Below are 14166 nucleotides of genomic sequence, written 5' to 3'. Positions count from 1 at the left end.
ACCTATATAATGCCAGTGAAAGGCAGAGCAATTAAACGCTCTTCCATTAGAAAGGTACAATAAACAAGTGTATCCACCTGTTGCCATTCATACAACTAAATAAATATTGGCTTGTCGCGAGTATCAGCTTTGTGTTCCATTAAACAGGCCCACGTTTCACACTGAGTAATTCAAATTGTGAGTAAATTGAGACGAGATCATCATTATTTCAGTATTCATACTTTTGTGACATTTGTGTTTGGTGGGGTGCTGTGAGAGTATTCTAAAGTAAAATGGGTGCCAACGGTAGGGAAACAATGGTAAAGGGTGGAGGTACTTGAAATGACTGCTACCATAAGGAGTGGCAGGGAGAAAAGATATTGGTACATTCTTGCATAAAATATGTGCACCCCTTTGAGGATTTCCTTGTCGTAGTTGAGTTCAGCTCTCTGTCTAAAACAAGCTCAGGTTGAATCTTTTATGTGCTGCTGAGACGGTTTAATCAGCAAAAGGATGCTTCACATCACATAATGGATATGTATAAGGACGAGAGTACCCCACACACACACACACACACACACACACACACACACACACACACACACACACATAACACGACAAAGTTGGCTGCGGGGCTTAATCAGCCGCCCCCACCCTCAGTTTGGACTGTAAGAGGGGCTGACATGCAGCTGGAGACGCTTGGTGTTGTTGCAGATAAGGCTCGCAGTGTTCCCCATCCGCAATGACTCTGCGGTGGTGATGCAATGGTCAAAATCAATTAGTCAGTGGCTCTGGGTTAGGGCCGCTCCGGTGTTTCTCATGGATCACTTCACACCCATGACTGTGACGTCACTAATACGAACAGAGGGGCATCAAAACTACAGAATAGGGTTTAGTTGAATGCTAAATGCATTCGCCTGGGAACTACAAAATAGTTTGATTCTGAGCATGATGACAGTCAGTTGTTTTCATAATACGGCAGTTGCAGTTATTTATTAATTATTAATTATTTATTATTAATACTTTTTTAAATTATTTATTACATAATTTACTGCGTTATACAATCGGTTTCTGCAACTGTGAAAAATTGTCTCCTTAAATGTAGATGAATATGTTTAAATTCAGGGAATTAAGAATATGGATAACGCCACATGTGATCATTCACGTGGCTGAAGTCACAATAAGCTCTGCAATGTATCCTCCAAGAAACACAAATGTGAGAATAATGTGATAGAAGTTTTGACCCTGATGTTACAAGCAGCTTTAAGGCTACTTTTTCTCACAACAATTTACAAGGCGATTGTATGAAAAGACGACACTGACTTGATTCAATTCAATTACGCTCTTCTCGACCGTCAAAATACTCAAAGCTCTTTTATAGGAATACCTCATTTATTTACCCAATCACATATACTGGAATGCGTGAGGGAATATAGAGTCCATCCATCCATCCGTTTTCTGAGCCGCTTCTCTTCACTAGGGTCGCGGGCGTGCTGGAGCATATCCCAACTATCATTGGGCAGGAGGCGGGGTACACCCTGAACTGGTTGCCAGCCAATTGCAGGGCACATACAAACAAACAACCATTTGCACTCACATTTACACCTACGGGCAATTTAGAGTTTTCAATTAACATGCATGTTTTTGGGATGTGGGAGGAAACCGGAGTGCCCGGAGAAACCCCACGCAGGCACGGGGAGAACATGCAAACTCCACACAGGCGGGGCCGGGGATTGAACCCCACTCCTCAGAACTGTGAGGCTGACGCTCTAACCAGTCGTCCACCGTGCCGCCGGAATATAGAGTCATTATAGAAAAATAACAGCCCATTCGTACACTGAGCACAACAAGAGCAACTGGTGGTTCAGTTGAGTTCAAGGATACACAAAGAATACACATACAGTGCCATGAAAAAGTATCAACCCCCTTCTCACATTTGTATATTTTTGCATAGTTTCCGCAGTTTAATGTTTAAGATCATCAAACAAATGTAAATATTACACAAATATAACCGAAGCAAACTTAAAATGCTGTTTTTAAATTGTCTTCTTCGTCTTTTCCTTTTGGCTTGTCCCTTTAGGGGTCGCCACAGCGCGTCAACTGCCCTCATGTCTTCCCTCACGACATCCATAAACCTTCTCTTTGGTCTTCCTCTAGCTCTCTTGCCTGGCAGTTCCATCCTCATCATCCTTCTACCAATATACTCACGATTTCTCCTCTGGACATGACCAAACCATCGAATTCTGCTCTCTCTAACTTTATCTCCAAAACATCGAACCTCGGCTGTCCCTCTGATGAGCTCATTTCTAATTTTATCCAACCTGGTCACTCCGAGAGCGAACCTCAACATCTTCATTTCTGCCACCTCCAGCTCTGCTTCCTGTTGTCTCTTCAGTGCCACTGTCTCTAATCCGTACATCATGGCTGGCCTCACCACTGTTTTATAAACTTTGGCCTTCATCCTAGCACAGACTCATCTGTCACATAACACACCTGACACCTTCCTCCACCCGTTCCAACCTGCTTGGACCCGTTTCTTCACTTCCTAACCACACTCAGCATTGCTCTGGACGGTTGACCTCAAGTATTTGAAGTCCTCCACCCTTGCTATCTCTTCTCTCTGTAGCCTCACTCTTCCCCCACCACCCCTCTCATTCATGCACATATATTCTGTTTTACTTCGGCTAATCTTCATTCCTCTTCTTTCAAGTGCGTGCCTCCATCTTTCTAACTGTTCCTCCACCTGCTCCATGCTTTTACTGCAGATCACAATGTCATCTGCAAACATCATGGTCCATGGGGATTCCAGTCTAACTTCATCTGTCAAACAGCAAGGGGCTCAGGGCTGATCCCAGATGCAGTCCAACCTCCACCTTAAATTCGTCTGTCACACCTACAGCACACCTCACCGCTGTTCTGTTGCCCTCGTACATGTCCTTTATTATTCGAACATACTTCACTGCCACTCCAGACCTCCACATGCAGTACCACAGTTCCTCTCTGGGTACTCTGTCATATGCTTTCTCTAGATCTACAAAGACATAATGTAGGTCCTTTTGACCTTCTCTGTACTTTTCCATCAACATCCTCAAGGCAAATAATGCATCTGTGGTATTCTTTCTCGGCATGAAACCATACTGTTGCTCGTAAATACTCACTTCTCTCCTGAGTCTAGCCTCCACTACTCTTTCCCATAACTTCATTGTGTGGCTCATCAACTTTATTCCTCTGTAGTTCACACAGCTCTGCACATCACCCATGTTCTTAGAAATGGGCACCAGCACACTTTTCCTCCATTCCTCAGGCATCTTCTCACGCACTAGAATTCTATTGAACAAGTTGGTCAAAAACTCCACAGCCACCTCTCCAAGATGATTCCATACCTCCACAGGAATGTCATCAGGACCAACTGCCTTTCCATTTTTCATCCTCTTTAATGCCGTTCTAACTTCCCCCTTACTAATCATTGCCACTTCCTGGTCCACCACACTTGCCTCTTCTACTCTCCCTTCTCTCTCATTTTCCTCATTCATCAACTCCTCGAAGTATTCTTTCCATCTAGCTAGCAGACTGCTGGCACCAGTCAACATATCTCTATCCTTCATCACCCTAACCTGTTGTACATCCTTCCCATCTCTATCCCTCTGTCTGGCCAGCCTGTATAGATCCTTTTCTCCGAAGGATCCAACCTGCCATACATGTCATACCGAAGGGTAGCTGGTTCAAATCACAGCTCCGACTGTCCGCATGTCGAAGTGTCCTTGAGCAAAATACTGAACTCTAATTTGCTCCCAGTCGGCCTGGCAGCGCCTTGCATGGCAGCAGTCGCCCATTGGTGTATGAATGTGTGGCTTTGTAAAGCCACATATTCTTGTTTATTAAACTTAGTTATCTAATACCATTTACTAAAAGTGATTCCTTTACCCTTGTGCAAACATTTAAGTCAAGCCAGGAACACAGGAACACTCTTAAAGGCAACGCAGGTGTATAAAGAACCAAGTAAGTAACAATAAATAAAATAATCAGAGCTGGTGAGTTTCTTTTTCTCCACTTAGTGATACAGTATCCGGACAAAACCCACTCACACTTTACACAGAAACATTTGAACCCATGACCTCTGAACTATGAACCGTATGTGCGAGCCAGTCTGGCACAGTGCTGCTACGTAGCCAACCAGTCAAATATCAAAATGGCACATTTCCTTTTTCTTTTTACAACTAGTGGTTTTGGAAATACGACATTTTGTTTTCCATGAAAAAAAATATATCTGCCTCTACCATAAATGAAACAATTTTGATCCTACTATAGTTGCATGAATGTGAATAAATGTCTCCCCCAAAACACGGAAATACAACGACATCTGAACTCTTAAAACAGTTCACATTTAAATGCAAACAACACCAATAACTTAAACATCTAGTAAACAGGCACAAACACATCAGGTCCACGTCAGTACAAATTATATTTTCATCCCTGCAACTCAAAAACGTTTGGCAAACAATTTGAAAGCAGCACGGGCACTCCAGCTCCTAAATGGAGTGGAGTTGGATGCACATTTTAAGTCAAAAAGAAGCGGTGTTGTTTGTAGTCAAGTAACATCACGGCAGGTAGAATGACACATTCCTTTATGACCAAAATGTTGCAAAATGCTTGTTTACGTTTTCCCAAAATCTGGAAGAACATTCATTTGCTCTTTGTTGGATTGTCATTCGTGTAGTTCTGCTGTACTGGGCTCTCCGTTCCGTTATCTTGCGAGTTTTGCCTTCTGAGTTCCTGCTTTCTATTAATTAAAACCACAGTCTTGAAACATATGAGGTTTTGATCCGGCTTCTGGAGGAATAGACACGTACTGGTCAGTCCATTCATTCTTAAAATGTCTCTTTTCTAAGTCAACTTACAAACTTGGAAACAAACCATGTGCTGCGCGCGTTGTCTTCCCCCGCAATTTCTCTTCTGGGAAACAAAAGGTTTGATTGGCTCATAATGGTCACGTAAACATGATGAGCCAATCAAACCATTTGTTTCCACTCACTCTTTTCACTCGTCACACAGTCTGTGACGCGTATGAGAGGGGGAAAAAATGCTGCGTGATGGCGTACATTATCTCTCCGTATGAGACCCTTACAAATTAAATTTTGAATTGAGTAATTTATTATTGATATATTTATTGCCCACAGTGGAGGTAGCAACTGGGGTGGCAAGGCATTTGGTGGGGGTGGCAGCTGCCACCACGCAGATCCACCAGTGCATACAGTAATGACATGATAAAATAGAATGGAAAGAAATAAAACATTTTTTGCTGCACTGTTTGTGTTCCAATGCATTGCTTAAAGGGTTATGACACTTGGGCACCGATGCTATCAGTTAGCCAGTCTATGAATTGTTCCGTTCCCATGATAGCATTAAGCTAGCTGACATCTATCTGTAGCGTCTATGGGTTAGATCAAAATTGTATTAATTTAGGAGAAAAGAATGAGCTGGAAGCGACACTTGCGCTACTTTCGGTTTAGCATAATTTAAAATTACAGCGTTATTTAAATCAAGCTATTTTAGCTATTAAGAGGGGCACCACGTCGCTTTTTATGTGGATAAAATTTAGGAGAAGTGACAAGAAACCTTTTTATCAGTCTCGTAATCTGAATGTTGCTACACTTTAGGAAACTTTGTTAAGAGTTTGAGACATCCAGGTTTCTTTCCTCGAACCCAAACACACACAACAATGCAGTTTGTGAATTTTATGAAAAATGTAATGATCTAACGTGGAATCTACAGTGAAAGAGCACGGAAAAACACAAAACAAAGTGCAGACAAACGTTGGCAAAGGTTGTTGTGCACGCTTCAGGCCCCCAAACAGGGTAGCTCGGAGCGCTTGCAGGATGCTCTGCATTCGGGGATGTTCCGATGTGTCCTCGTCACCTCGTGGTGAGGTCGGCGTCCTGCCTGGGCCAGTCGTCGGCAAGTTGATCAGGTGAGATCTGCTTCAGAGAGCATAGTTCCGGCCTTTTGTTGCTCCGAAGCGAGCCAGAAGGGGGTGGTTTACCCCCTCCCACCTTCCTTTCCCACCTTCGGGACCAAAAAGGAAGGTGGACCGCCTTTGAGTGTTAATTTCCCATTTTGGTATTATTTTGTGGTTTAAAACCAGTGGAATAAAATATTAATGATTGGATTTAAGATAACGAGACCATTTTCCCGCTTTGCATTGTCCCACGTTCATCCTCTTTAATACCTGTAACGAATGTTTCAAATGTTATGTGATTGTTGAGAACACTACTATTTTCAATGTGGCATTTGTGTGGTGTGGAGTGGAACATCTCATCTGGTTCAGTTGACAACAGATTCGACATCAGACATTCAAGTTTGCAACAATACAGTCACTCGTGGCGTTCATGTAAAGTTCTTAAAATATTAACTCCCAGCCAAATCCGGTACAGACTGTGTTTCATGAATCCGCGTCTGTAGTGACGTTCCGTCGCCTATGGGTGTCGCCGTTGCCTGTTCAAACTCCCAGCTTTACTGGCCAAGTGGCACGGTACCCAACAGGGCGGAGGCGCCTTTGTTGGTGAAATCCTCCAGGCTGGCTGGCGGTAGAAGTTAATTAACTTAGCGTCCTAGGGCAAACTCGGTATCTTTGGTCTCCGCTTCGAACCTCCGGGTGCTGGTATTTCACTTAGCATCGGCATGCCAAAGCAAATGTCTGTATCTTGCTTCTGTTGATTATGGCTGTTGCTTCATTTAGCGTCTGTATGTGAAGTTACGTCTCGCCACTCCGTGGTCGTCTATCTCGGTGGGAAGAGCGAGTCTCGCCGGAGACTGGGGTGCTGGGTGTCATCTTTTCACGGCTTGCCCGCTACATATCATTATAGCAAAGTTATCCATCCATTCATCCATTTTCTACCGCTCATCCGAGGTCGGGTGCCGGGGGCAGTAGCTTTACGCCCAGACTTCCCTCTCCCCAGCCACTTCATCCAGCTCTTCTGGGGAGATCCCGAGGCCTTCCCAGGCCAGCGTGTCCTATTATTGTTTTAAATACGCGGGTTTTACATTTAGTTAGACAGTAAGCCTCTTTTTTTCCCTTCTTTTTCTTTCTGCTAAACTACTGTGACCCGAGTTTAGTTTTGTCGGGACAATCGTATGTGAAGGCACCACTGCAATTGCTGATGCATACATTGAGGGGTTGAATCATCTGATTAACAAAGATTCATTTTTGAGTTATTGTTTATTTATTCCGTTTGTTTTTCTTCTTAAAACATTATGTTAGTAGATCCAGTGTGGTTGGGATGAGTATTGTTTTTATTCATTTTCTTCTTTCCCTTACCACTCCCACTGTAGCGTTTGATATGTTTTAAGAAGGAATTCTTTGAGCTTTGCTGAACTTTGCCTGATGAATTCGTGATGATGTCCTCTCCACATCCTGTCATACATGTTCTGTCATACATGTCCCCATAAGCACATACTGTTCACCCCATCTGTGAAAGCACAGCTGACAAGACAGGGTGCTCTGGTGTGTTCGCCTGACCGTGAGACTTGTTTTTCAATGAAACTCTCCGTTATGTTTTCCCTCAGGCAACAAGTTCTCCTACTGCCACGCCTGCCTGCTGGTCGCTGGGGTCTGGTGCTACGCGGCGGTGTTTGCTGCGGGGCCCCTGTCCGGCTGGGGAAAGTACGGGCCCGAGCCGTACGGTACGGCATGCTGCATAGACTGGCATGCGCCCAGCCACAACTCTTCAGCTATGAGCTACATCGTCTGCCTTTTCTTCTTCTGCTACATTGTTCCCTGCACTGTCATCTTTCTGTCGTACGCGTTCATCTTGTTGACGGTCCGCAGTTCCCGCCAGGCAGTGCAACAGCACATGTCCCCTCAGAACAAGATCACCAATGCGCATGCGCTTATTGTTAAGGTACTGTACATTTCCAACATTCATTACGATATACTGTATGTTTTTACACTACTCACAAAAGGTTTGGTATATCTGGCTTTTGGATGACATTTCAGGACGTCGAATTGTTTAATCAGTACTTTTTGCACAACTTGTTGTCCTGCAGCAAGTAGCTGAAAATTAACAAGAGGAATTTTTTTCCTGTCTGTGACTTTTCCAGTCTCTCGGGACCTACCTCTGTTGCAACTTACTTATGATAGTCTGACACTCAAAACTTAGTGGTCACTTCCTGTTTGAAGCCTCGCAATGGCAAAGTACTGTTGATCAATTCTCAGATGTCGTTTAAGTCTCCAAATGTGAGCAGCATGATGACGATGACTGTTTAAATACCAATTCTAATTGAGCCAGGAAATGTATCGGACGATAAATGGAGTCAACATCTGTTGTGAATTTTCAGCTCCTTGTAATAGAACAGCAAGTTGTGTAAAAAGTACCGAAACATTGATTCAAGGCAAAAATAAATATATCTAATAAATTTGACACTCTACAGAGAACAGTGGTGTTAACAAACCTGCTAAATTGTAAGATTTAAAAAAAAAAATCACAAAGTATGAAAAAAAAAGTCTTCAAATAGCTGTCTTCGCTCTTAAAAGCTGTCGAGAAGCCCAGCTCAACTGTCAATCAAATACCACTGAAAAATGGATGTTACTTAGTTGAGAAACGTTCTTATGCCTCCACATCTCTCCATGTTTGAGCCACCAGAGCCATAATCCAATCCTACCTGAGAATAAACCTCTCAGTCTGTTGTAGAGTGGTATTTTTCTGCCTTCCATTTATAAGCTAGCAATATGTAGTAGTCGAGCTAGCATAACCTAATGTTAGCCACTTAAAGCTATATAGCAAACATTTTTAGTCACTGCTTTAGATAGTTTTCTCAAGTTGTTGTTTAGTGGAGACGTCTCATGCTCGACTACATGTATTCTTTTTGTATCACAACAACAATTCAGTATTTTCACATTATCCTCAAAAATGTCTAATGTATTGAAAAAAAAATCTGTTAATTAACATTATATGGTTTTTAACAGCAGGGCATGTGTTTTCGAGTTTAGAGACAGTCAAATTAAGTTTACATGTAGAGGTGAGCTCATCCCGAAAATTCACCCAAAAGCGGAACATTCCAAACTTTTTGTGAATATGGATTTGTGAATGTTTAGAAGTCTTTATATTGGCACGATTTTTGTTTTGTTTTTAGCTGTCCGTGGCAGTTTGCTTCGGTTTCCTGACAGCATGGAGTCCATATGCGATCGTGTCCATGTGGGCGGCATTTGGTAACCCCTCGAACGTGCCGCCCATGGCTTTCGCAATGGCTGCTATCTTCGCCAAGTCCTCTACACTTTACAACCCTATCGTCTATCTGGTTTTCAAGCCCAACTTCCGCAAGTTCCTCTGTCGCGATGTAGCCCTGTGCAGAAGGTCGCTCTGCGGGTGTTTGTGTCAGCACAACTCCACCCAGAAGGGAACGTGCAGGCGAACTCACCACAAAGAAGAGTGTAACTCTACGCGCTTTTCCAACGGGCTACTGGAAAACCATGCCACATGCAGACACTGCCCTTGCCCTGAGATTACTGCTACAAGGGAAAACTGTATCGACTACAGCCCTCAGCAGACTGCCACAATGCTCCGAGGGTCGCAGCATAGTGAAGTGGCTGTCAGTCAACTCTCCAATGAGCAGCAGAGTGACTTCCTCTAGATCAAACTGGCAATTAGCAAGCAAGTGGGAAGAAAAGACAGTGGATGAGAAGAGCAAGTCAGGACTCCAAAGGCCAAAGTTTAAAGAACTTATTTCACGCCTCAAATATAATAATACACAGTTCCAGTCATGCAACGACCAACATGCAAGCGGATAAAAGTCAAATCAGGTACTGTGAACATGCAACGATCCGATCGGATGACAGATCAACTTTAAGAGGACTTGTGAAATGACGATGAGATTTAGAGAGAAGAGTTCTCGATAAACCACCTTTAATATATTTATTATGAATAATGTATTTGATGCTGTTTCGTTTATATATTTATTGATGTATGCCTCAAATTGGAAGACATCATGGTTTGTTTTGATGTGAAAAGAGGATTTTTCTTTCAAGGTATCAACTCATTTGAGGGAGGGAACCAAACACCCATAATTGTTTATTTGTCAGCAGGTCTCCAGGAAAACATACTGTATGTGGTATTCCTTATGTACTTGGCAGGAAAAACTCAGGACTTAAAAACGCCACAATCGGATTCAGCAGTTAAATTTTAAATTTTCTTGAAGATCATCATTTTAATAATAATAATAATAATAAGCTAGAAATCTTGAATTGTACAAAAGATGTATTGCACTTTGACAAAAAGTAGTTAATAGTAACATTCTGACAGAATTAATGTTTTGTTTTTCTTGGAAGAATCACAAAAATGAATACAAAGAAAAAGAATACGTAATAATTACTAATATTTCTTCCAGTCGCAATTAAGCCATTGTGACTTGCATTTATTAATTATTATTACTCTTTTAAATGTTATGTTGAGCTTTGATTAGAGAGTGCCGGCTCTGAGCATGCTGGACATGTATGACGAGCGTAAGGGGGGGGTATGACAACATATTTTGGCATGAAAGAAATCAAATCAAAAACAGCAACTATGCAGCTGTGTGGAGTTTTAAGGATGATTTTTTTTGTCTTTTTTCATAGCTTTGTTGTTTTTTTTATTTTTTATTTAATTTATTATTTTAATACATCAACTTTCAGGCCTTTGAACAATAAGAATTTTAAAATAATGTATTCTGCCAACTATTGAAAAGTAACATGATTTGCTGGCCGTCTATCCGTTCTCCCAGATCGACAAAATTAACCTTGTTTACCTTGAAATTGTGTTTTACTTTGTGTAAGAGATAAAAAAAAAACAAATAATAATAATAATAAGATCATAAACTGTTCCAAAGAACTTTGAAATATACTGTATTGCTTTCATTATCATTTGATTTTGTGATCTGATGCACAAACAAGAACAATAAATATACCACCCCTTGATTTTCTGTAGCACTTATCCACATCAGGGCCACAGTTAAAAGCTGACTTTAGGCCACATGCACTACGAGAAGTATTTTTTTCAAGATAATATAAAAAGAGATATTCCCTTTGCTTCTATGCATGCAAACAGATTGCTTCCTTTAATTATCTCCCTTGGCTCAAAGGAAAGAGTGGAACTCTTGCTAAGTGATAGGATTAGCTTAAGAAGTCACGAGAAACATGAGAATTACAACTCTTAACAGAATGTAATTCATTTAAGACTATATTTAATTCATTTAAGACTATATAATGCCCAGAGAAGGTAATTCAACATCAGGAGCTCAAAAAAAACAAATCAACTATGGAGGAGAAGACTTGCCAACACAAATCCTGTTTCTTGTTTTCAGGACGGATTGCACTTTTGTGATGTTTCCGCTGCGTATTGACTTGAACTTCAGAACCACTTGACATTTTTCTCTCTCTGCTTGGAATTGAATCGTTTGCTTTTATTGACTGTTCTCTGGCTTTTCATGTACTGTACTTCCCTCCTTGGGTGTGTACCCAGTGCACATTTATTATAAAGCACTTTTTTTTTTTCACCTGAACATATGAATTGTTTATTCTCCTTTGCCATAACAACTACACAAACTGTGACATAAATTTTCTCATTTCAACTGGCCGCCCTTCATTGTGTTTACTTGAAACACTCGTCTTGTACTTTCTGTGTTTTGTGCTGTATTTATTCTACACAGCAAATTAGTTTGACTGAGCGGGGGGGAACTGTGGCTGTATCAAATGAAACAAATCAGAGGAAAGAATCCGTTATCACAAGGCTCTGTTGTGTGCGGTGAGATCACGGTACGCCATTGGCTGACACCTATGCATGTGAATGACTTCACACTTGCAAATATAAACAGAAAAAGCTATGTTTGATATGCTGTGACGTTAAGGCTTACCAGAATGTCAGATGATACAAAATGTATATGTCCATATTTGTTCTACTGTGCACCTTACAAGAGCATGCTCCCTGTAGAATATAGTAGGATTTCATATAGAAAATTAATGCACAGGTTTTTTTTGTACACATTTGACTGTTTAGGAATACCTTAAGATAGAGTTTTTGTCCCGACTCTGTTCATCTTAGGAAAAAGTGCCTCGCTTTTTTTTGTATGAATTCCTACTAAATTCTCACGAGATCGCGCGGCTTGTGACAGCATGTGATGCAAGGTCACACACTGCTGCATGTTGAATCTTTGAAAACACTACTTGGTCGTACTTTGTGTGAAACAAATGAGGATTCTTGATGTTAAGGAGGGAATGTTCACAAATGATGAGAGGAATTCAAGATCCATTTTCTACTCATCACTCAACCAAAGCTCACGGTCACCTTCGCTTTTCAATCATGTGATCAGTATTTGGTTGTCCGCCATGTGGGAGGTCGCGATAGGGAGGAGGAGCTAAAGTCTTGAAATGGAAAGACTAGTAGACTGACTCGTGTTCATTTGAGTTCCTTTGGGTTTTTTTCTGTACAGCCTTAAACATTTAATATCAGCTATGTTCAAATCTCCTTAGATGTTGATTCCAAATTGGCGGCAGTAAACGGTGAAATTAGACTTTATCCCCCCCCCCCCAAACCCACATCTGTAGCAGCCACACGCCACACAGTAATTCACAATTTTTTCATTAAATGTATCTATTCAAACACTCAGTAACCACTGGAGCAAAACTGGGCTCTTTTGTTATAAATACGTCGGCTGCGTGCGTCTGCGAGAGTACGACCATCCAGTGTAACCTGCCACCTCTTGCAGAGGCAGAGTTACGCCATGGAAATACACAGCCCTAATTTGTCGACCTCCAACATGGCAGCGGCGGGCGTGTCCAGAGATGCGTGATGTCATGGGAAAACTGTAAACTTTAACAACATTCATAGCAGGACTTGGGTTGTATGGATATAAAAACCACAAAACATAAGCACTAACTTTTTTTTTTTTTTTAACTTGAAGCTGGAGTTCAGCAGACTTCAGCTTCATTGACAGCTATGTGAGTCAATGATGGATTTTGCTCAGCTACAAATCACCTAAATTAACCAGTTATAATGCGAAGATAATTTCACCATGGGAGATTTTGTCTAAAACATAATTGCCGCATCTGTTAGTCTGATTAATTGTTTTTACCTCTAACATTTATCATTGAATGTATCGGTTGTCAAGACTGACTGCTACTTTATCAACCGAGCTTTTTGTAATGTCAATATTGTGCTGAAATGTCAAGGGTGCAAAAATAAATAAATAAATAAATACAATTTTAAAAAAAGCATGATCCAGGCGCAGCATCAAAATGTCGTCTGCTGTTGCACAAACAAGCAGGGTATTAACAAAAATATTCGATGCTACAATCAATACATTACCTTCGAAATTCTTCTGTCAAAAAAGTAGTCTAAGGTGCTTGTTGAGCCAATTTGAGACAGAAAACTAAAATATTTTACAGATTACTCAACTTTATGTAAGTATTGTGTTGTGAATATGCCAAAAAATGTAAAAGTACTCCAATGTATCATATGTGTATATGTAAATACAAATATACGGATATCTGGAAGCTCAATTTTTATGGCAGAAACAAGACAGAATGTGATGTGTTGTAAGAACATTGTTTGTATATGGGAAACAAATGTACATTGAAAGAAAATGTTCATGACATTATGATTATTGAAATTATTGTTGTGAATAAGTTTCAGTTGCACTGTAAAAAAAAAATACATCTTTTTGGTTCTTGTTTTTAAAAAAAAAAAAAGAAAAAGAACATTTTCAGACGGATATACTGCTGTGCTCATAAATTTACATACCCTACATTTATATTATTTGTCATGGGATTCAAATGAAATTGTCCAGCAATTTGGAATAGCGCAACCATTATATGAAACTTAGTGATAAGGAAAACAATGAGATGGGCACCGTTCAGGGTGATATTTGTGTCATATTTCCCAATTCTGCCCAGGTATGTAAACTTATGAGCACGACGGTCTCCAAGGCCAAGACAAATTCGCATTTGTCTCGGGTGCAGCTGAATGACAAATAAATTTCATAAAGAATACCACGAATCTCACGACTTCTATCATTTGTCCTGACACAAGCAAAGTGGTAAGTTGTAACGCCGTCTTTTTAAGTAACAGTGCCAACATTATGAGACTGCAGCGGAATCAGGAGGTTGCCCAACGTCGTACAAGGGACGCCATCATACCTTTACGCGACTGCATATTATTAACA

The 14166-nt window shown here is 41.0% G+C and overlaps 1 protein-coding gene across 1 annotated transcript in view; it reads left to right on the top strand.

Annotated features, from left to right (window-relative positions):
- opn7b (opsin 7, group member b) overlaps positions 1 to 13930 on the top strand; it is a 55181-nt gene extending 41251 nt beyond the window's left edge. Inside the window, exons 5-6 of the mRNA XM_061670227.1 lie at positions 7543 to 7877; positions 9109 to 13930. Coding sequence (XP_061526211.1) covers positions 7543 to 7877; positions 9109 to 9606 — 833 coding nt within the window. The 3' untranslated portion in view covers positions 9607 to 13930. The remainder of the gene's footprint in view (positions 1 to 7542; positions 7878 to 9108) is intronic.
- The last annotated feature ends 236 nt before the right edge of the window (positions 13931 to 14166 follow it).

This window comes from Phycodurus eques, chromosome 1 (genome assembly GCF_024500275.1).
Source record: "Phycodurus eques isolate BA_2022a chromosome 1, UOR_Pequ_1.1, whole genome shotgun sequence".
NCBI classification, from domain to species: Eukaryota; Metazoa; Chordata; class Actinopteri; order Syngnathiformes; family Syngnathidae; genus Phycodurus; species Phycodurus eques.
Note: the sequence above shows the minus strand (reverse complement) of the source record. Positions and strands in the feature narration are given on the sequence as shown.